The sequence below is a fragment of the Physeter macrocephalus genome, chromosome 2 (genome assembly GCF_002837175.3).
Source record: "Physeter macrocephalus isolate SW-GA chromosome 2, ASM283717v5, whole genome shotgun sequence".
Classification (NCBI taxonomy): Eukaryota; Metazoa; Chordata; class Mammalia; order Artiodactyla; family Physeteridae; genus Physeter; species Physeter macrocephalus.
The window spans coordinates 67,868,224-67,890,372 of NC_041215.1; the positions used below are offsets into that span (position 1 = coordinate 67,868,224).

General features: G+C 35.7%; 1 protein-coding gene across 2 annotated transcripts in view; it reads left to right on the plus strand.

The window, feature by feature from the left end:
- Nucleotides 1-22,149, plus strand: part of SLC4A10 (solute carrier family 4 member 10) — a 226,922-nt gene that overhangs the window by 195,885 nt on the left and 8,888 nt on the right. For both annotated transcript variants that reach the window (XM_024122229.1, XM_024122230.1), the window contains 4 exons: nucleotides 5,925-6,176; nucleotides 7,582-7,650; nucleotides 13,095-13,268; nucleotides 14,040-14,162. In XM_024122229.1, coding sequence (XP_023977997.1) covers nucleotides 5,925-6,176; nucleotides 7,582-7,650; nucleotides 13,095-13,268; nucleotides 14,040-14,162 — 618 coding nt within the window. The remainder of the gene's footprint in view (nucleotides 1-5,924; nucleotides 6,177-7,581; nucleotides 7,651-13,094; nucleotides 13,269-14,039; nucleotides 14,163-22,149) is intronic.

The following is a 22,149-nucleotide window of genomic DNA, read 5'->3' on the forward strand; positions in this document are numbered from 1 at the left end:
GTATTCTACAAAAATATCACATGAAGTCTTGGGAACTAGACCAGTGATGTGCTGGTACATGTTTACCAGTCCTCTGTGTATAAAAAGAAATACCCTGATTTATAATGTTTGCCGATTTTCATGATATGAATACTCCCATTGTGGTCCATTTCAAGCTACCAAAGTGACATCAATTGGCAGGAAAAAATTTGAAAATTAAACAGTTGGTCCTTATAAGTCTGTATGAGCTGGCTCCAAAATACTGCTGAACTACATTATTCAATATTAGAAACTTTAAATCATTTACAGCTCTCAAAACAAGAAATTCAGATTTCCAAATTAGTAGTCAACTTATTTAATATCAATCATTCAAAAACATTATTTCCTTTTAAATTATCAGCCTTCTGCAAAAGCAAATACCACCACAACTTAATTATTAAAGTTATGTAGTTGATTAAGTAGATCTATAAAACCAGTGTTAAGAAATTAATGTTGAATGCTGTTCGTCTGCTACTCTCTAAGAAGTAGGAAAACATTTTTCCTAGACACCAGTTTATTTTTTAAAACTGAAATCATCTCTATTTTTCCCATTTCTGTTTTTATTATATACCAAAATATGTATTTTCATACTACATATGTTGCTTGTTGTTTTTACATAAGAGCATTATAATGGTAATTATCCAATGCCAACAATATAAATATAAATCTGCATTATCATTTTTAATGACAGTATATATATTTCCTTGTATGGCACATGTTTTAAAATGAACTAAAAGACTCCTGTTTTAGAAAGAAAGTAAGCTATGTAATCATTGTTTCCCTTTCAAAGGAAGTTGTTGGTTTTTTTTTTTTGGCTTTTATAATTAGAAATATCACTGATTTAACTGAGAAATTTTCCCTGTAAAATTTTTTTCTAAATATTAGTGGAATCATTAAAACAGAATGTGGAAGTAAATGAAGAATTGCCCAGGGTGATGTTACCTTTTTGGCTGTCCAGTGTGCTTGCTGTTTCCAGATCTCTCCACCTTATAAATCACATATTGCCTGCTCCTTGTTCTTCATAAGCCCATGGTAGGCCCTTGACATTCACGGACTTTCCAAAGCTCCAGCTCAACAAATATGCTATATTTATCTCCCCTTTACATATTGTATAGAATAGCTAAAATATAATAAAGCATTCTTTAAGTGGTCTTTTCAAGTATCTGCATTTATAAAATTAAATGTAGAACTAAAGCATTTAATATTTTTGTCACTGAAACAAACTTGAGACTATATTATTAAACTATATTACATTATTTGTACATTACTTTTTATTGTACAAATGGCTATGTAATCAAAAGATTCATATTTTACCCCTTAATAGCCTGGATTTAGTAAACAGCAAATCTGGCTTAATCATAAACTTTGCTACATTGCCACAAGCAGAAGAGTTAGTCTTTTCTTGGCCACTGTGAGTCTGAACACCCCATTCTCCTCCTTGGATATGTATATTTGCCAAGTAATTTCCTTCCAGTGAAGACATATTTTATCTACACCGAACACTTTTTTTTTTTTTTGGCCTTTAACCCTTTTCTTCTCTAAGCTTCACTACAGTGTGGTCTGCTGCTACTGATTTTCCTGTTAATAACAGCAAAAAATCACTTTCTCAGAATGTTCTTTACTCAGAGTAACGGTTTGTTCCATAGCCGCTCTCCCGCCTGTTGCTTCCCTGAAGTGTTTGCACAGTCTCTGGCTTTAACTTGAACCACATTGTCACAAAAAGACACATGTTTCTTGAATATATCCCCAGACCACAAGTTAACCACATTTTCAGCTTTTACTTATTTTCTTTTCTCCCTTGAAAACCCATTTTTGCCTTGGTTGGAGCATTCCCTGAGATAGTTTAATGAATGATGATTTCTAGCTTCTGTATCAAGCACCTGGTAGAGGCCACATCATGTATCTAAGTCTACATCACATATCCGAGTCACCTAGAAATTCATCATTTCATTCTTTATCTCTCCCAAACTTATATTTTAGATCTTTTCACTTTTTCTTCACTTCCATTACCAAATCCAGTAGTTGGTTTTCTTTTAGAGGATTTTTTCCTGCCATTAAAAATCTCTTTATCATTTTGTGAGTGTTACTGCATACGTAATAAAGCTGTGTTGAGCTAAAGACTCTAGCCCCAACTCACAGGCTAAGTGACTAACTCCTCCCTCAGAATGAAGAATTTCAAGATTAGCAAGATTAGCACTGCACCTCATGATCCTTTGGGTCACTCAAAAGTATCAGAAGTTGCAAATGTAAAAACTTGAGAATGCAGATTTCATCTATATTGTATATAGATGTGAATTCATACTCTCTCTAGCATTTCTCATTTGTTTGTTTCTTCCCTAGAGAAGTGGAATAAGCATTGGTTAACTGAATCCCTTTGAAAAGCATTAAAAATATCCACTTTTTAAAAAAAGTACATTCTCTAAAAGTGGATAGATAGATATTATATTTCAGAAAAGCAAGTTTCTGTTAAGATACAACCGTGGGCTTTTCTGCATGTTTCTGTAGACAGTTCAGGCTTCTTTTGACATCATTTTTAATAAACAGCAATACAATTCCAGATCACTTGAGTAAATGGATGCATTTGCAACATTCATTTGGCACTACATTCTCTTGATGATTATGGCATTTGATATGTTCTTTTTTGCCCTCTTTGTCAGCCTGGTTCTTCATGTCAATCTATAGTCTTTTATGTGGTTAACTTGACAGATGCAGGAAATTGCTGCCAAGCTTTGAGACGAATTTTTTCAGCAGTGGCATCTGGGTATCAGATGGTCCTCTTGGCTGGCCTCTTGTCTTGCTGCATGTTGGTTTTAGTGGGGTCTGGTGCAGCATCACCTGTTGCTATGCTCCCTTTTCCTCCCATATGTCCATTTCCCGTGATTCATGGATGAATGTGAGAATAGAAGTGCTGGTTCTGTCTTTATTTCAGAAAAAAAATCTACAGAAATATGTTAGAAGGTGCACAGTTCTCTCTCTGACAAAGGGATACTTCCCTTTGGCTGGCATGCCTATCAGCTAATAATATGGTTACAAAGACCATGTTTTTAAAGACATTTTAAATGAAAGGCAAGAAGAAGGATAATGATTAATTAGTGGAAGTGCCAGAACTGCTTTATTTCCTTTGATTCACATTAAATTAAGATGCTTCCATTGTTGTATAACATAATCAGGGGGAAATTGTATTTTTGTTTTTATTATCTACTTGGACTTTACAAACCTAGCTTTCTAAGTTTAAAAAGGAAATTATTCCCTCGGAAAGCATTATTTTGTCTGCTTCCTGCAATCTAGAATCCCACTGTTTACATTTGTATCATATTTTTAAAACACTAAGACAAGAGCTGTAGGAAATCGCTCTCATGAAGAAGGCCTTCCTCATATTATTAAGCCATAGGGAACATGGACCCTGGGAGAGTCCAGATTGTGCTAAAGGCACAAGCCTGACTCTCAAGGCCCCATGTCCTTTGCCCTCCTCTATTGTTTACCTCTCAGCTACTAGCACCTCTTCCATTCTCTCTTAGCAGTACCACAACTTTGCAAAACTGCCCAGGGGGCACCATTCACATTGTATTGCCTCAGCGGTGGAGGCTTAAGGGTCAGGTCCTTCGCTGTTCTATATTCTTCACACTCCAGAGTTCCTAGGACAAAACACTCCTCTAACTGGTTAAGTTGTGGTCCTTTAATGGGACTAAAATTTGAGTTCTATGCAACTACATTTTCCAAAATGTTCTGCAAAAGGACCAGGGGACCAGAGTATGGCCCTAGTGAAGCTAGTTACACTTTTTGGTCATGCTGACACCAGGGTGTTTCTCTTCCCACCCTCCATCTCTTAAGAATGAAAACCTCTCCTGAGTTACTAGCAAAAAAAGTTTCTAGAGTCATATTCACAAGGGAAATTGAGTTTAGGCATTTGGGTGAACTGGAGCATTGCCCCAGCTAAGCTGACCCAAGGAGGGGTGCCACGGAATTGGTGACAAGGCAGGAGGAAAAGGTCCTTATGTGGTATCTCTCATTTTCTCCTCGCTGTCATCTCCTACACTTCTATAATTTGGCAGGGATAAGCAGAAAGGGAAGGAAGTACAACCGATTTTAAGGGTGATTTTCTTAATAAAACAACAAAATAAAATAGCAGAAAGAAAACACTGCCATGACAGATACACATCAAATACTCAGTATGTTTCACCCTCCAGGCTATAATAGCTTTCAGATTAACTAGAAACTGCTTGCAGCTTGGTAAAACTGCCTGTAAGAAAAGCCAAAGTTATTCCTCTAGAATAATTGGTAATTTTTGCTCGTGTTCATAATAATAAATTTAACAGCTATATTTATTTTAAAATTATACCTGTTTGATTCTAAAAACTGTTTCAATAATGCATATTTCCTTTTAAAAAAAGTCAATCCGTAACTTTTTGATTGCTTATTGTATGTCAATGATTGCACTAAAAACTGAGATATACTGAGAAATTGTATGACAAGTTTACCTGCCCTTAAGAAACATTTATATATTTTTACTGAGGATCCTTGAAACAAGTGAGTACAAAAGAAAAATGTATTGTTTAACTGCTAGAATATAATAGCCCCTAACATTTACTGGGTACTTACTAATATATCAGACATTGTTCTAAATGATGTGCAAAATCATTTGCAAATTATTCAATTCTCACAACAACCCAGCAAGATGTCTCCTGTTATCATCACCATTTTTCAGATAGGGAAACAGAAGCACAAGAAGTTAAATGATTTGCCCAAGATCACTGGTTGAGCCAGCATTTGATTCCAGGCCACCTGTCTCCAGAACTTATACCCTTAAGCACTTTATTACACTACCTCTCATGAAGTAATCATTAAGAGCTGGAATGTAAAGTAGCATTTGCTGCCTCTGAGGCTTTACCCTGTCAATTTCCTATGGCGGATGGAGGAAGAGGGTAACTCGGTTCTTCCCCATTGGTCAATTTGTCTCCTCAGAGAACTCTTAGCTAATCACCCTCCCCTACGGAGCAGTCTCCAGGTCCCCACACCTCCACATGTCCCTTGCACCCATTTTTCCTCATTTACATTTCCTGCTTTGTTCAAGAAAGCTCCGAAGTGTGCAACATCCGGAGGCCAGTGATAGCACAGGAGGATCATAGAGGAGATAGAAAACACAAAAACGATCACTTTAAGGATCACTTTAAGGAGAGGCCAGATTTTTCCAGTGCTGAAACTGAAACAGATGAGAACAAGATGCAGTAGTAATATATTAAGATAAAGACGAGTATATATGGAAGTTTAGGTTCTATGATATTATTTTTCCAACTAAAAGTCAGCCATTGAGGCAAAACAGGGCAATTGGAAACTGAGGGTTTAAGAAGAGTTTTTTCTTTAGGAGATCTTAGCAGAAAGGCTTCTTGGGTATTGTCAGGAAGTGGTTTCTAGTCATAACCAGGCCATTCTTAGCTCTGCTGTGGACACAGCCCATACTTTGTTTCTCAGCCTGATGCCTGGTATATAATTGGTGCTCAATATTTTTCGTATGAATTAATGATGAAAGACTAGACATATGAATTGCAAATGAACCTGCCCATTTAAGGAACCAAAGTGAAGTGACTGTATTTGATAATGACTTTACCTATTCAATAGAAATAGAATGGAAACTAATGTACCATTAAGCCAGACTTACATTAAACCTACTAAAATATGTAGAAGCCACTATAATCATAATTGCAGTAGGAACACCTGCAACTTTTCTTTAAGTGGATTATGTATTTTGAGACTGTTATCTTTTAAATTTATTTTGCATTTTAGAATCAGTTATACAAGATTCAAGATAGTATCTCTTTTCTATTCTTTACTATTCCATGGTGGTGGTGTCATTGGTCTCTATGCCAAATTCAGGTAGTATGAGAATCCTCTTTTCTTTCTCTTAACAGAAAGGTTGTGGGTACCATCTGGATCTATTAATGGTGGCTGTCATGCTTGGTGTGTGCTCCATCATGGGCCTGCCGTGGTTTGTGGCTGCCACTGTCCTCTCCATCACTCATGTCAACAGCCTAAAACTGGAATCAGAATGTTCAGCTCCAGGAGAACAACCCAAATTTCTTGGCATTCGGGAGCAAAGGGTTACTGGGCTTATGATTTTTATTCTTATGGGTTCATCAGTCTTTATGACCAGTATTCTGAAGGTAATGAAATCTGCCTTTATGAATTTGCGAGAAGGCAGAATATATTTATTATTGTTTAAGAAATTTCATTTGAATCTAAGCCATCAATTTGTAAATACTGTATGGCATGTGATGAAAGTGATGAATTTTTTTACCATGTTTATATAGCTTCTTAACAAGGGAAATTATGTGCTATATTTTAGAATCCTTAAATACATAAAAACTTTAATCTGGCAGAGTAAAATTTGATGTGGAAATTATTATTGTAATTTTGAAATGAAAATCAGGTTATGGGAAAGAGTCACTCATCTCTGACTGACCTGTGACCTGAGTTTACTGTAGGCCTACACAAAATAAAGTTTCTATTTTCTTGTCAGTGGACAGATATATTTGTAATTAATATTACTTAATATAAGGTGGAGGTGCAGAGATAAGCAATGTCTTGGTCACGGCCACATATGCAGTTTTGTATTTTAAATGTTTCATAAAACTACTACATGAACATCATTATTATACATACTTATTTTTTTATGTTTCAAGTAGTTGAATCCTGAACTTTCTGAATGTATTTGGGTTTATTAAACCCCATCATAATTTTACTAACAGCTATTTTTCTGTGTATAAAATTAATCTCAATTTATGAAATAAAGTATGTCTCACTTCTATCCTTAAAAAAATAAATAAATAAAATAAAATAAAATAGTTGAATCCATTTTAAAGAGCATTAAAGAGTAATTGTTTTGTCGTATAATTTTGACAGGTACTTCAGAGGTGTGTTAATTGTATTTTAAATTATAACTCATTTTAGTTGTCCATAATTTGAAAATTCAAATTGAGTTATTTACTAATTTATACAAGTTTACCTTTATTTAATAATTTACACAATTTGCAAGAACTAATTTCTATGTTATATAAATAATTACAGAGAAAAAAATGATGCTGAGGTATTCCAATAAAAAGAGAAAAATTGAACGATCCACATGTTTACAAGTATCTGGTATAATGTAGGAACAATGTCTAAATGTTAGCTCCATTCTTCACCTTTAATCTAAATATCTTACCATTGTGAAACAAAATTCAAATTTCCCTAAAGCAGCATAATAATAATAGTTAATATTTATTGTTTATTGCGTATCATATGTGTTTTTATTGGTTTTGACCTATTAAATACTTATAACAGACCTATTATTATCCCTTTTTAGATATTGGGAAACTAAGGCACAGAGAGCTTAGGTAACTTACCTAAGGTTATGCAGCTAAAAAGTGCTTAGAGCTGGGATTTTAACCCATGTCTTCTGGCTCTGCCCTATACTGCTTCTAAAGTATTTATTTTTTTTGTGTGTGTTTTTCTTTGGAAGTGCAGAATATGTTGACCACATTATATTTGAAAATAACTTGTGCCTTTTTTCTAATTGTTCTTTTACAGTTTATTCCTATGCCAGTGCTATATGGAGTGTTCCTTTATATGGGTGCTTCATCGCTAAAAGGAATTCAGGTAAATTACAGTAATACAAGCACATCTGTGATGACTTATCTTAAAGTCTGTTGATGCTAAGTCATGTGGTAGCTAAAAAAATGCCATTATCTGAGGAGCAGCTTTCAGACTACAATTAAATTTCTTCAAACTGGTTCATAATCTGAGGGTACTTTTGTTTACTCTGAGTATATTAAAACTGTAAAAGGTTTAGACTTTATAATCCTTTTAGAAAAAGACAGCAATACATTTAAAAATATATCCAAATACTTTTGATCTTTGATACTGTGATCATGTATGTGGACGTCTATCTATGAAGACAGAAAAAAAATTTTGCACAAAGATGTTCCTTGTAACACATATTATCAAAATATTGGAAACAACCCAATTATTCAACAGCAGTAAAATAATTAAGCTATCTAAGGTACATTAATTTAAAATTGATAAATATGATGACTATAAAAATAACAGTAAAAATGCTTATGACAAAGTGAAATGCAAAGTGAAAAAGTGGAAAAACGAGTTGTAGCTACGATGGGTTTATAAAACTGTGAGTGTGGGTGGATTAAGAAGGAAGGTAGAGAAATAAAGACAATTTATTAAGGTAATGAGATCCTGGGTGATTTTTTTTCCTTTTATGTTTGTTTTCCTGTTGTTATTACAATTGTCTTTATAGAATTATTTTGTAAATTAATAAGGAAAACCTTATTAATTGTTTAAGCATTGGTTAAATAAATATAGTTTTTGTATTAATTTCCCATTGCTACATTACAAATTGCTATGAAACTTAGTGGCTTAATACAGTAAACATTTATTATCTCACAGTTTCTGTGGGTCATGAATTTGGGAACTTATTAGCTGGGTGATTCTGGCTCAAGATGTCTCATGTGGTTGCTATCAAGATGTGGACGAGAGCTGTAGTCATTTGAAGGCTTGAATAGGACTAGAAGGTGTATGTCCAAGATGGCTTACCATATAGCTGAGGGCAAGAGACATTAGTTCCTCTTTGGCTATTGGTAGGAGGCCTCTCCATCAGACACTTAAATGTTCTCACACTAGAGAAGCTAACTTCTATCCCAGTGAACAATACGAGAGAAAATGAAGGCAAAGTCACTGTGCCTGTTGACAATCTCCAAAGTCACGCACGGTCGCTTCCACTTTTCTTCTATTTGTTAGAAGCAAGTCATTGTGTCCAGCTTGCACGCACAGGGAGGGAAATTAGAGTCCATCTCTTGAAGAGAATAATACCAAAGAATTTGTGGACGCATTTCAAAAGTACTACAAGATTATTCTAAATTTTTACAGAAGCTGTTGACAAATTATTCCTGCTATGTTACTGTAGTGGGTTGAATAGTGCCTCTTCCCCCCATTCATATCCACCTGGAATCACAGAATGTGACCTTATTTGGAAATAGAGTCTTTGCAGATGTAGTTAGTTATGGATTTCAAAATGAGCTCACCCTGGATTTAGGGTGAACCGTAAATCCAATGACTGGGGTCCTTATAAGAAGAGGAGAGGGCACAGAGACACATAGGGAAGAAAGCCACATAAAGGTGGAGGCAGAGATTGGAATTTTGCCACCACAAGCCAAGGTACATCAGGAACCAACAGAAGCTGGAAGAGGCAAGGAAATTTTCTTCCCTACTGCCTTCAGAGGGAGCATGGCCCACCAACACTCTGATTTTGGAATTCTGGCCTCCACACTGTGAGAAAATAAATTTCTATTGTTTAAGCCACCGAGTTGTAATGTGTCACAGCAGCACTAGGGAACTAACACAGGTTTCGACTTAAATTTGCCTTTGAATAACCTTGTTTTATAACAACATTATTGTTCCAAAACACTTAAATTTTCTTGAAAAAGAGACTACTTTTGAGGATTATTTATTGTAAAGTATAGTTTGTTTTAGCTGGCTAAAAGTCAATATAAAGTACCATGTTTTCTTTGACAAGCCAGACTCACTGCCATTCAGAGACCTACAGAGGAAAAGTCATCTGAATAAGTGCTATGAATTTGTCAAATTAACACTTTTTAAGTGGAGGACAGGGTGCTGGATGGTGAACTGCGGTTCAACAACAGACCACAAGAGAAACTGAAATAGAGAAGTTTATCACTCACAGGTCTACACAGGAAGTACCTGGCCTTGAGGGGCCGCATGGGGAGGTCCAGACAAAGTGAAGACAGAGAGAGACAGGACCTGGGGCACATGCTTTTATTAGGGTCAGTGGGTGGAGTGCTTTGGGGTTCCTGGGCTAAGGCCGAATTGGACTCTTCAAATCAAAAGAGCAGGGTTTTGGTAAGCTTTGTGGGAGTCTTATCTAAGGGGTGTATAAGGAGAAGGCAGTGAGAGGCAGGGGAGGTTGCTGATCACAAGGGCCGTTGGAGAAGCTACATCAGGAGCTTATATCTATTTGCGACTCTACAGGCAGCTGCCTAAGGCGTACACTTGCATGGGGGGTTAGGGTAGTTTAAGATCACCTCAGGCTGCTTGATCAAACAAAATGGAGGGCTTCCCTGGTGGCGCAGTGGTTGCGCGTCCGCCTGCCGATGCAGGGGAACCGGGTTCGCGCCCCGGTCCGGGAGGATCCCATGTGCCGCGGAGCGGCTGGGCCCGTGAGCCGTGGCCGCTGAGCCTGCGCCTCCGGAGCCTGTGCTCCGCAACGGGAAGAGGCCGCAGCAGAGGGAGGCCCGCATACCACAAAAAAAAAAAAAAAAAAAAAAAAAAAAAAATGGATGATGAGGCAGCAGCACTATGGAATAGCTTAGCTAAACTCTCAACACTGAGGGACAGGCAGCGCAGGAGCTCTTTTCCTGAATAAACAACTAACCAGCTTCTGCCTTTGGGAGAAGGAAAACCTCTTCAGCCTTAGGATACCACTGAATGTCAGAACCGAGGCAAAACTTTAATATGAAGTTACTGTAAGATCGCTGAACACCCAAAGTAGATAGCATGACTCTGTTCATCCTGCCACTGGGTAAAATTAACTTGGGAGAGGAGATGGTTGAGAAGTGTTATGCATTTAATTTTACTCAAACTACATTTAATTTGCTCAGCTATAACTTCATGTATGAAAAGTATATTTTAAAAGAATTGGTTTGGTAAGGCAGATGGGAAAGAGTATTGAAAAGGTTTTGTTTATTTGTTTTGCTGGATTTTTGGGGGGTATTTTTGCCTTTGGCAGAGGTTCCATGAGTACTAATTTCAACCGTAAGTGAAACGTATTTATTATTAGGCCTCGGGCTCACATCAATACAGAAGCAGAAGTTTAAGAAACAAAGTAAAATCATTTTGATAGGCTGCAACAGGTTTTTCCCCCTAATTCCACTCACATGATTTTATACCCATGAGGTTTGGAACTAAACAAGAATGTCAAATTTTGGAATTATTTGGGGTGTGAATCTTTCAAATGAAAATTGAGGAAAACATTATCAAAGGCCCATGAGAAAAGTATAATGAGTTCTACATAGCACCACTGAAACAGCAAATAGGGTTTCACACTGAGAAACAGAGTTAGTGAAAATTTAAGCGAGCCCAAAACTCAGGGAGTTGAAATTTCTATTTGGTATTTTGGGGTTTTAACTGGTTGGGAAACGGGATACTGATATTAGGACAAGATTAAAGGCAAATGCAAAAATCAGAATACATTTAGCATGATTATCATTACTTGAGTAATAATAATTTAAAATGTGCTGAATATCAACAGTTCAAGAAGCATGTCAATTTGTTACCCTGTTTGTTGGAGGGCTCTATATGTTACCTGTTCGGTAATATTAAGAAACTTATCTAGGCTTCTCACTGTGCAACATGGCGGAAAAAACAGATTAGTGTTCTCATGAATGCTGTTTCTGTACTCTGATATATAACCACATTTATATTCACTCCACCACTTCAGGAATCCAAAGTAAAGCAAATGTGCCATTTAAGCAATAACAAGTGAAGCACTCACACACTGAAGTACACTTATGCAATAACATAACTTCACAAATGGAGAAATGGTGGCTGGGAAAAATTAGTTCTATAGAAATTGAAACATTCGGTTATAATCCCAAGGATTTTACTTTATTTCTTCCCTATTGCCACCTCCACTGCGCAGAGTTTTATTTATTTAATGACATGTAATTTTAAGAGATATGTAGGAGGTAGAAATAAAAAGACCCAGTGAAATATTTGTGGACAATATAGAGAGGGATAAACCAGAAACTAATTCAGCACTTAGTACTCTGCATAGAAGGTTTTCAACAAATTTTTTGGAATGTATAAATGAGTATGAAAAAATAAATGAACAGTGGATGGGCTAAACTATGTATGATTCTGGTTTAGATGCCTGAGGGAAGGTCATGCTGCACTGTAAGACAGGGCACACAGAAGGAAAGATGGGTTTATGTTGAATTTGGGATATGAGGAGGCTTTGGTAAAACATGATTTTTTTTTTTTAAACATCTTTATTGGACAAACATGATGTTTTGCCACTAACACTTACTTGACTTCATGGGCGTTTGTTCCTTAGCATATGAGAGTAATTTTGGAATATTTGATGAGAATTGCTTACAATTTTCTTATATAAAGTAGCTAAGGACTAAATCTAATATTACTCTTAAAATGCATAGGAGATATTCCTGTAGAAATAGTATGATATAGAACTGACAGTGATTGAAACTGTCATTTTCTAAATCATCGCTTCTTGTTGGAAATATTGAAAACTGCAAAATTTGGCCTGAGAAAAATTAAACAAAATGATCCACATAAAATAAAGCTAACATGTGGTACAGTTTGTTAATAAGTAAAATGTGATTGAAGATCACATTTGATCAAGAAATTAAACAGTTAATATTTGCTCTGAAAAATACTTTATTTACAATAATTCATCTAGGTTAAATCTTTATGGCCAAGATGTTTGTATTTTTAGAAACAGCACCAAAACCTTGTTGGATATCAAAGTGGCAAGGTCAAAACAGCAGAGTCAAACTAAGGAAGTCAAAACATCCTACTCAGCAGCTGGGTATGGGTCTAGAGCTCAAGACAGACAGATGTGAAGTAGAGCTGAGGTCTGAGAGTCTTTAGCAAGTATGTGAAAGTTGAAACAATGGGAACGGATGAGCTATTCAGGAAAGAAGAGTCCAGGAAACCCTAGTGCTTGAGGGGCAGATAAAAGAAGAAATTGTGATGTGATGATGAAGAAGATGATGATAATGTTTTCTTTCAAGGCTATACTCTCTGAGGGAGCAACATTTAGCATTGGCTTTAATGTTATTAAACTCTTTTAAATTATAACCTGTGTCCATATTCAAGAAAATGTGGGATATTATAAAACTGAAATTGTATTATTTCAGAGTGTACGCTTAACAATAGTATTGTCCTGATGTCAACTTAAGTGTGATCTGCCATATATTGGGCCATATTATACATTTACTTGTCCTACTTCTATTGCTGTCTGTAAAAAGCAATTTAGTCTGTTTATCTTCTAGTTCTTCGATAGAATAAAGCTCTTCTGGATGCCTGCAAAACATCAACCAGATTTTATATATCTAAGGCATGTACCACTTCGAAAAGTCCATCTCTTCACAGTTATTCAGATGAGTTGCCTTGGCCTTTTGTGGATAATAAAAGTTTCAAGAGCTGCTATTGTCTTTCCCATGATGGTATGAAACTTCTAACTCAACTCTTTTTCTCCTCCTCTGATTTTCTGCTCTCATTGAAAATCCATGAACTGGATCAATAGAATAATTTTGAACAATTTTTGGAAATCTTGGTATAAACTGTGGCCACTAAAACTAGTAACTAAGATTGGGTTTCAGATTATATATGAATTTCAGTGATTCATACTAGCTTCATCTCTGTCATTCTGAATATTAGCAGTAGTTTGAATTAATTGAAGTTGGGTGGAAAACGTAGACTTTCAAAATTTAACTTTAAAGATATACTAGCAAATTTGAAAATGTAAGGGGATTTTTTAAATTAAATTTTTTAACATCTTTATTGGAGTATATAAAATCAAATTTTATTAACTATTTTAAACCAGTTTCAAATACTTCAAAAATAAAGTGAATTTGAATTACTATAAGTAATTTAAAATATCCTCAGCATAGGTAATAATGGTTTAATGTTCATTTAAAATAATGTAAACTATTAACTATGTGTATTTAAGGAAACAAATATATAGTTTTTTTCATTGCTTCTTTAACTGACTCGTATAATGGGTAAAATAATAGCCATTATTCTGGAGATGTGGTAAGAAAAGGAAGTGAAGGAAGCAAAAGTACACTCAATATCTTTTATATGCACATATCTTCAGATTTCACTTTAATGTCAGCCCTAATTGAAGTTGACTTGTTTGTACCAAAAAACAAACAAATCTAAACCTCCCATTTATATTTTTTCCCTGTTTTAAACTGTTTTATTATTTACTTCAGGTGTTAGCTCTGGTATTTGTAAGAAAGTTGATGGACTTTCTGTTTACCAAACGGGAACTCAGCTGGTTGGATGATTTAATGCCTGAGAGTAAGAAAAAGAAACTAGAAGATGCTGAAAAAGAAGTAAGTCAGAGCAAAGTCAGTATCTTATAAAGAAAAGAAAAAGGAACACTTGCACAGTAATAGCTCTTTGCAAAGCTAAATTTTTGTGTTTAGCTTTAGATAGTGACTACTAACAAACACAGGTGGACTATTTTGGAAGATTGATGTTTAAAATCATGAAGCTGGAACTTGAACAGAGAGAGAACATATCTTACATGAGTAAACCAATGAAATATGCAAATACTTTGTCCTTCACTATCCTTATACTGCAAAGTTTATTTTTCTGATTCCTCCCTTCAGGATTTCAGAAACTTACTGATGCTTAAATGTTTCCAAATTATAGTCATGCAATGATTGCTTTTGGGTTGAATATGTGAGAAGAAAAAAAAAAGACATTATTACTGTTGGTATTTTCCAAGGGAACAAAATTTTAATAAAAAGATTCTAATTCTAATTAAAAGATAAAATTAGTTATTCTTGAAATAGATGAAATGCTTAAGAGGAAAACACATTGGTCTGATTTGCTTTCAAAGTGCCTTAAGTTTGAGTAAATGTTGTTAGAGAAACTTTGGGTATTTAATTACTTTCACAGACTGCTGATTTATCCTATTCTGTTTCATATGTTAAAACAATTGGTTTTAAGTTTTATGACTTATTTAAATTCGTGTATAAGCCTGGGTCTATTTTGAAGGCTAGTAATCATAATATTTTTAAAGTATGTAAAAACTACAAAGAGTAAAAATGAAAAAAATGAGAAGTTCATCATTTAGCAGAATGATCGGGTCCATAGATTGTAAAATATAAGAATAAAATTTTCATGTAACTGGAAATGAATATGAAAGAAAATACTTGGTGAGACTTACGCATTATTCTTTCCATTTTTTCTTCTCCTATACGGCAGTCAGTACATGTATTCAGTTTCCTACCTGTGGTGTATTTTCTCAAACCATAGGTATATTCCTCTTTCTTTTGGGGAATTTGTTTGCAAACATTTCAATGGTCTTAGGTTTTACTTAGCCATTAGATGAGTCCAGATTAGGCCACAGAGTCTAATAGATTACAGATAAGTCTACATAATATGTGACTGTCTGGCATTTCTTCACTTTTCCATGTTGTCCTATTACTGACGACAGATTCCACATTTAGAGATTGATTGTAATGATGTATCTTAATTCTATATGACTATTTCAATTTTCCCAAATGTTGTAGAAGTCATACTTAGTATCATACTTCTAGCAATACTTATATAATGTTAAAAATGTCATTATAAAATTATCATATTTCTTTATTTTTGTAAGTTTGATATATTCTTAAGTATGAGAATTTTTTAAAAATAGTGCTTTAACTATTTTTCCAAGTTGATATATTCTCATTTAAGTATGAGAGGTTTTTTTTAATAGTGTTTTAACTAGGATATTTGGATAATTTGTTTGTTTTTAGGGCTTTAGTAAATGTTTGCTCTCATCCTCAGGTACTGTTCAAGAAGAATATGACAGAATTTGGTATAAAATAAATGTAAATAAATAGACACAAGAATATAGAAACACTAAAGCCTTAAAGTATCCGTGCTTGACATAATTAAAATTTATTCAGGTTGAAAACAATTTCTAAGAAGGTTTAAATTCCAAGGAAGACAACTTTGAATACAAAACTCATTGACCACAAGCTTCTGCTTAGTCTTTCTGATAATGAGAATGTTAAGTATTCTGATGCAGTAACTTACAAATGTAATTTTGCTTTATTTTCCTGCTTTGGCTTCCTGTCAAATGTCTCGACTACTTCTGTAGGAATAAGCTAGCAACAGCTCCAGGCATACAATCATTCCTTTTACAGCATTCTCCTTAGGCCATATCTGTACCATGGAACATTCTTGCCCTTCTAAAACTTTGTAAAAAGAAAAATAATATGTATATATAATATATTATGCTTAATATTCTTCCCTTTTTTCATTCAAAGAAAATTTCAGATTCTTCCTTTATATGTCTGTGAAATAGGAGAGAACAAATTTGACAGTAATCATAAATGTATTAGAATCTGCCGTTTCCATTGCCCAGAACCATTCACATAGCTACATATGTATGGTACTTATATGTTTGTGTGCCATATGTCCATTTTGGAATTTATTAACTTCAGATAGGCAGAGATGCTATGTAATGAGTTTCTAACCTTTTTATATTATAAACCCATTGTATGCCAATGGGGTGTTGACTGTTTTCTGATTATATAAAGATTTTAGAAGTAATTAAATATTACTAAAATTCCTAGAACTCAAGTTTTCTAAAAGGATTCAAAAAGAGATTAAAGATTTATTGAGGCAAAGTTACAGCTGTATCCTTCGGTTCGGAGTATGAGAAAAAGTAAGGGAAAATGCCTTGTAATACATTAATCAGGCAGGTTTACAGACCTTTAAATTCTCAAATAGATTAATACGATGATACTTTAATGTGATCCTCAGTACATGGAAAGAAACAAGTAAACAAATAATACAGTCAAGAAATAATCCATAATTGAACATTAAAATATAGTTCTGACCAGTGCAAAGAAAGATAATTCTCCATCTGACAAGTGGAGAGAGAGAAGTTAAAGATGTTAACTTTCTAACTTGGAATTAGTATTAAAAGAATATGATCAGTATAGAGAATAGGAAGATTTAAGAAGGATTACACTAAAACTTGAATTCTGGTTGAATTTCTACTTGGTCACCCAGATCTCGGTATTCCATTTGCTTGAGGCTATGGACTTCACTGAAGCATGTGATCTTCTTACTTGGCATCTTATACCAAGGCCCAGTCTTCCAAGAGATTGTACATTAACGTGGTAAATGAATAAGTTCTCCAAAAAATGTTGCATTTCTGCAATTACTCAAATTAATTGCGTAACTTTGATTGTGATCTGGAAAGATGGTAAAGAGCAGAAATGTCTCAGCTCCCTGAGACTTGAATTTAAAATAGGCTCACCTCTTGTCCTTTTGATGATAGTTACAAGCTTGTACCTTTATCATCCAAGGTTTTACTATCAGTAGCCCACTTCTGGTCTTATGGCACTGAGAAAACATTAGTTTGACCTTAAAATTCAATAATGAGTTAAGCAGAATAAATAGCTACACAGGCCAGTCCAAGGTCGCAGAGCTTCTGTTCCAAATTTTCATGTACTTCATGCATATGCATATGCATATGCTTCGGTTTTTAGAAAGAAAGGATTATAATCAGGATAGAAATGAATATTGGAACCCTGACATTTTGCACATTGCTCTGTGTAAAGGGAAGACTGCAGAATCAAATTCTGGATGTCCAAATGTGCTCAGAGTACCAACATGCTTTCCTTCCTACTTCAGTATTCTCTAGGACATTGTACACACTTGACAAAAGGGCTGCTGTTAAAGCAGTGAGCCCCAGCAGAATGTTTGCTCCTCGGTGAGGGAGAAGGAGGTTAACGTTAGATAAATCCTGGAAATTCAACTCTGTGCAGTGATCATGATATTGACACCTCTTGGTTTGTGGGAGGTTCACTCTAACATATATGCTATAGGGAAAAAAGGAGGGGGGGCAAGTGGGACTTGTGATCTGTATGAAGCAGTCTCATGAGCAAGGCCAAGAAGATGGAAAAGCAATCTAAAAACGAGTGCAATTAAACAAATTAGAGAGCATGTCTTGCTGCTCAGAAAGATCAGAATTGGTTGTGGATTTGGGAAGCATGTCCTAATTATTGCACAGGCAAATATTATTTCTAATTGAATCTTAGAGCAAGGCAAGCATATTCTTCTTCCTCAAGCAGTGGTTTTCAAAGTGTAGTCCCATGACCTCTGCTGTATCAGCCAACACCTGTCAACTTGTTACAATCAATTCTAAACCTACTGAGTCAAAACTCTGGAGATAGGGCCAGATTCTGTTAACAGACCTCCAGGTGATTCTGATGTGTGCTAAAATTTAAGGCAAGACCTTTCCTAAACCCACAGACTTTACATCACCAGAATATAGTCTTCTAAATCCAAGAATTATTGTATTTTATAATAATGTAGATAAGTCAATTAGAGAAACTGAATCAAATATTCTGATGAAAAAACATGTTGCATCCATCTATATGAATTCTGTATAGACTACTCCTCCTCCCCATTTTTTCTTTTCAGTTTTCATTGTTAAAGTGAGTTGTTGTATGTATTGGCTCTTCTACATATTAGAAATTTTAAGGAATACCTCTTATAAATATAACATTTTATGGTTTACAAATTATTATAAGTGTGTATGTATATGTGTGTATGTGTGTGTGTGTGTGTGTGTGTGTGTGTGTGTGTGTGTGTGTGTGTGATTCTTGTAGCATTATCTATTCTATTAGTAACTGGGGAAGGAAATGATCAAACACTACTTAGGTTCTGTAGGCCCTGTTGTCTTCTTGGGTAAAATAAAGGGGTTAAACTTGATTTCTGAAGTCCCTTCCATTTTTTAAGATCTATGAATTCTAAAACTGCTGAATGTTTTCTCTCTCTAATACGATAGACATCTTTATGAACATTGGCTCTGTGCTGCTGTTGTTTGTACTTTGAGCTATTTGAGGGCTCCTACATAGATACAGACTTTACATGAGAAATGGATACAGTAACAGATGTTACCTATTTCACCAGGTAGAGCATTTGTTAGGTATCATAATATATGAATTATATTTTTTACAGTATCACAAACTATAATTCAGATTCATGATGTAATTTTATATATTAGATCTTATTCATCAAAACACACCACGATTTAACCCTGATTTTATTTTCCTTTTTACTCAGCACAGGCCTTTGGCCCCAGCCAGGCTAGTTGTTCATTGTCGTGCAAACATGTCCTATCTATTCCTACCTTTTATCCTTGACCCATATTGTTTCTTCCCACCTAAATTTCTTCCTTTCTATTACCAAACTGATCAGATAAGACTGGCCCAGATACCACTGCCTCTGGTCCTATACTTTTTACAGTGATCCTTCTCATCCTCTGAGAGTAGGGTTCATGGCTTTCTTTTCATTGTTGTATACCCAGTACCTAGCAGATTACCTGTCTTGAAAATCATGCTTAATACGTATTTGCTAAATGGATTCATGAATAGCTCCTGGATTATTCTTTTTGTTCACTGTGTGCCTAGCACATAATACATACTCAGTAAATATTTGAGTGCTATTGAATAGATTTGTTTTTAAGCCTCTATTTTTCTGCCTTTTACTGGATATAGCATTAACTGCCCTTCACTTATTTAGTATCTGAACAATGCTTTGGCTATCTTAATTAAAAGATGGTGTTCAAATCAGAATATGAACATTCCTCTAGTCAAATTGGCAAAACCCCTCAGGTGCTCTTGGGTAAACTTTGATCATCATCCTTTGTAAAATCTCCATGTTGGGGCTTCCCTGGTGGCGCGGTGGTTGAGAGTCCGCCTGCCGATGCAGGGGACACGGGTTCGTGCCCCGGTCCGGGAAGATCCCACATGCCGCGGAGCGGCTGGGCCCATGAGCCATGGCCGCTGAGCCTGCGCGTCCGGAGCCTGTGCTCCTCAACGGGAGAGGCCACGGCAGTGAGAGGCCCGCGTACCACAAAAAAAAAAAAAAAAACAAAAAAAAAAAACTCCATGTTGTAGAGCTCAGCATATTTTTTGATGGACACTGTGTAAATGAAATGCTGAATGGAACTCATTTTAGGATACTTCAGACTTATAAAGTGAAGGATACCCAGTAAGCTTTTTGCTTTCTCTCTCTTTTCCTGTATGATTGAGATAAACTAGGTTGTGATTGTCATGACGGCTGGTGCCTGGTTTGACTGCTCCTCCCCAGAAAGTCTCAATTTTTGGCTTCCTCACAGTGCTGCCTAGGATGCAGCCGGCCCTCTATCCCCGAGCTCTGGGGCCCACCCAGCTTCCTTCTGGCACTGAAGGCAGCGGCTGCTCTGCCACCCTTCTCTTCAGATAAGCATGGCTTGGAAATGCTATCTTTAGAGGTGATGAGTTTTTGTTTGGATAGAATTATGACTAGTATAAAGCCCACACATGCTAACAAGCCACAGAGTGCAAAATAATTATTGAAAGCAATTTGAGAGAAAAGTGGAAAATCATCTGAGGAAAAAACCAAAATTGTTCCCAAAGCTTTGGTCCAATTTTTTGCTGTTAGATTGAATCTTGAGCCTTAGTTTTCTGCTGCCAGGTAACCTAAGCACTGATGGCACCGTTCTTCTCTTCAGCTTTTTTTGAATTTTACTCTTTATTAAACCTTTTCTACCTGACTTCTTGACATTTTATTCCAAGTTGGTCAGAAAAGATACTACATACCAAGCTTACCTTTCAGTGGACAACCAAGGAAAGAATTACATTTTGTTTGTATTTGGTTTTACTTAAATAGCGTTTGGGGTTGCTGAATATTTTCTCTTTATGTTCCTCCATGTGCATTAAGATAACCTTTTCTTCCTGAAAGGATACATATGTTCTGCCCGTGGCCTCAATGATGTGCATATAAATTAATATGGCACATGTATTATTTCCATATATAGAGACTAACCCATTTGCAAGGGATGCATCATTTTAGACTACAGATTAGCTCTGCTCAAATGCTTAAATGTGTAATTTCAAACCAATGATACTGTCTACTCACCATGAATTAGTACTAATGGTATCTCCAAATAACATGGGGGATAGGCATAATACATAAGAAATAATGTACATCTGAGAGGTCTTAAAAGAAAAATTTTCCTTGAAAAGTAACAGGGAAAGAGAATAGAATGAATTCCTGTAATGCAAAGGGGTAACAGACACATGCCCGTAGTACCGCAGAGTATAACTATAACATTGTGTTTGGGCGGGGGGGTGTAGTTTATAAGCAGAGAAGTAGCAGATCTCATACAGTCCCCTGGCCTCTCCATTATTCACAGCATAGGCTGAGCATAGATATTCTGTATGCAGCATGGCTAAGGTCCCAGCAGAGGGGAGCCTGCCTTACTCACAGGTCGGATGTGTAGGGAGAGCACTTCAAGAGTAAAAACGAGACCTGCCCACACATTACGTTATATATTCATAGGTTAGCTGAAGAGACTGTAGAAAACACTGTTTCTTTAAGTAACAAGAAATATGGCAATCGTTCTTTAGACTAGGCAGCATGCAAGTTGAGGACCCTAGGAACAGTCTTGCATGCCAGGAATAATGACATCAGCCAAAGGCCATGTGTTTCTGGAACCTGATTTAGACCAGCCAAGCTACTGCTAAGCTACTGAAAGAGGGAAAGCAATGAGGCTCCAGGGCCTTCCCTGTTTTCTGTCTTCAGTTCCCATTTGGTCAGGAAAGTCACCTAGCTCTTCATCTCTACACAACTTAAAATTCCAGTTCTGGAATTAGAGCCAATAATTCTAACATTTTTAAACGGTCTCAAATAGTTCTTTAAACTTGAACATTCCTAATTGACCCACTTGAAAATAAATGCATTAAATAGGAGCTATAATCTGGAGATAACTATGTTTATTTTTTGGTACATGGAAAAAGGTTAATTATAACATTATTGAAAACTAAACCAGGACATTTCAGTGCTACATAAGATTATCTTCATCCCAAAGATATACTTTTAAAACATTATATATGAAGAAATGAATGTATGAAGCATTACCATCCTTTGGGGGAGGGTGGAATATTGTCATTGTAAGAAGCAATCTGAGGCCTAAAACAAAAGCTTATGATTGGTCTAAGTGGAAAGCACTCCTGTGTTTTGGTCCATAGAGGAAGATATCTTCTACTGTCTATTTCCAAGTCTCAAAGTATTGTCTTCAGACCAGCATAATCAGCATCACCTGGAAACTTGTTAGATGTGTTACTTGGGCCCTGCTCCAAACCGGCTGAATCAGACTCTGGAGGTGCAGCCCAGTAATCTGTATTTCTAATAACTCCTCCGGGTGATTCTGATGTAAACTAAAGTTTGAAAACCATTGCCCTAAATACATCTCTCATTCCTTTCTAGCAGAGCATTCTAGGAATGTAATTTCAACAGTGAAAATGATTACATTAC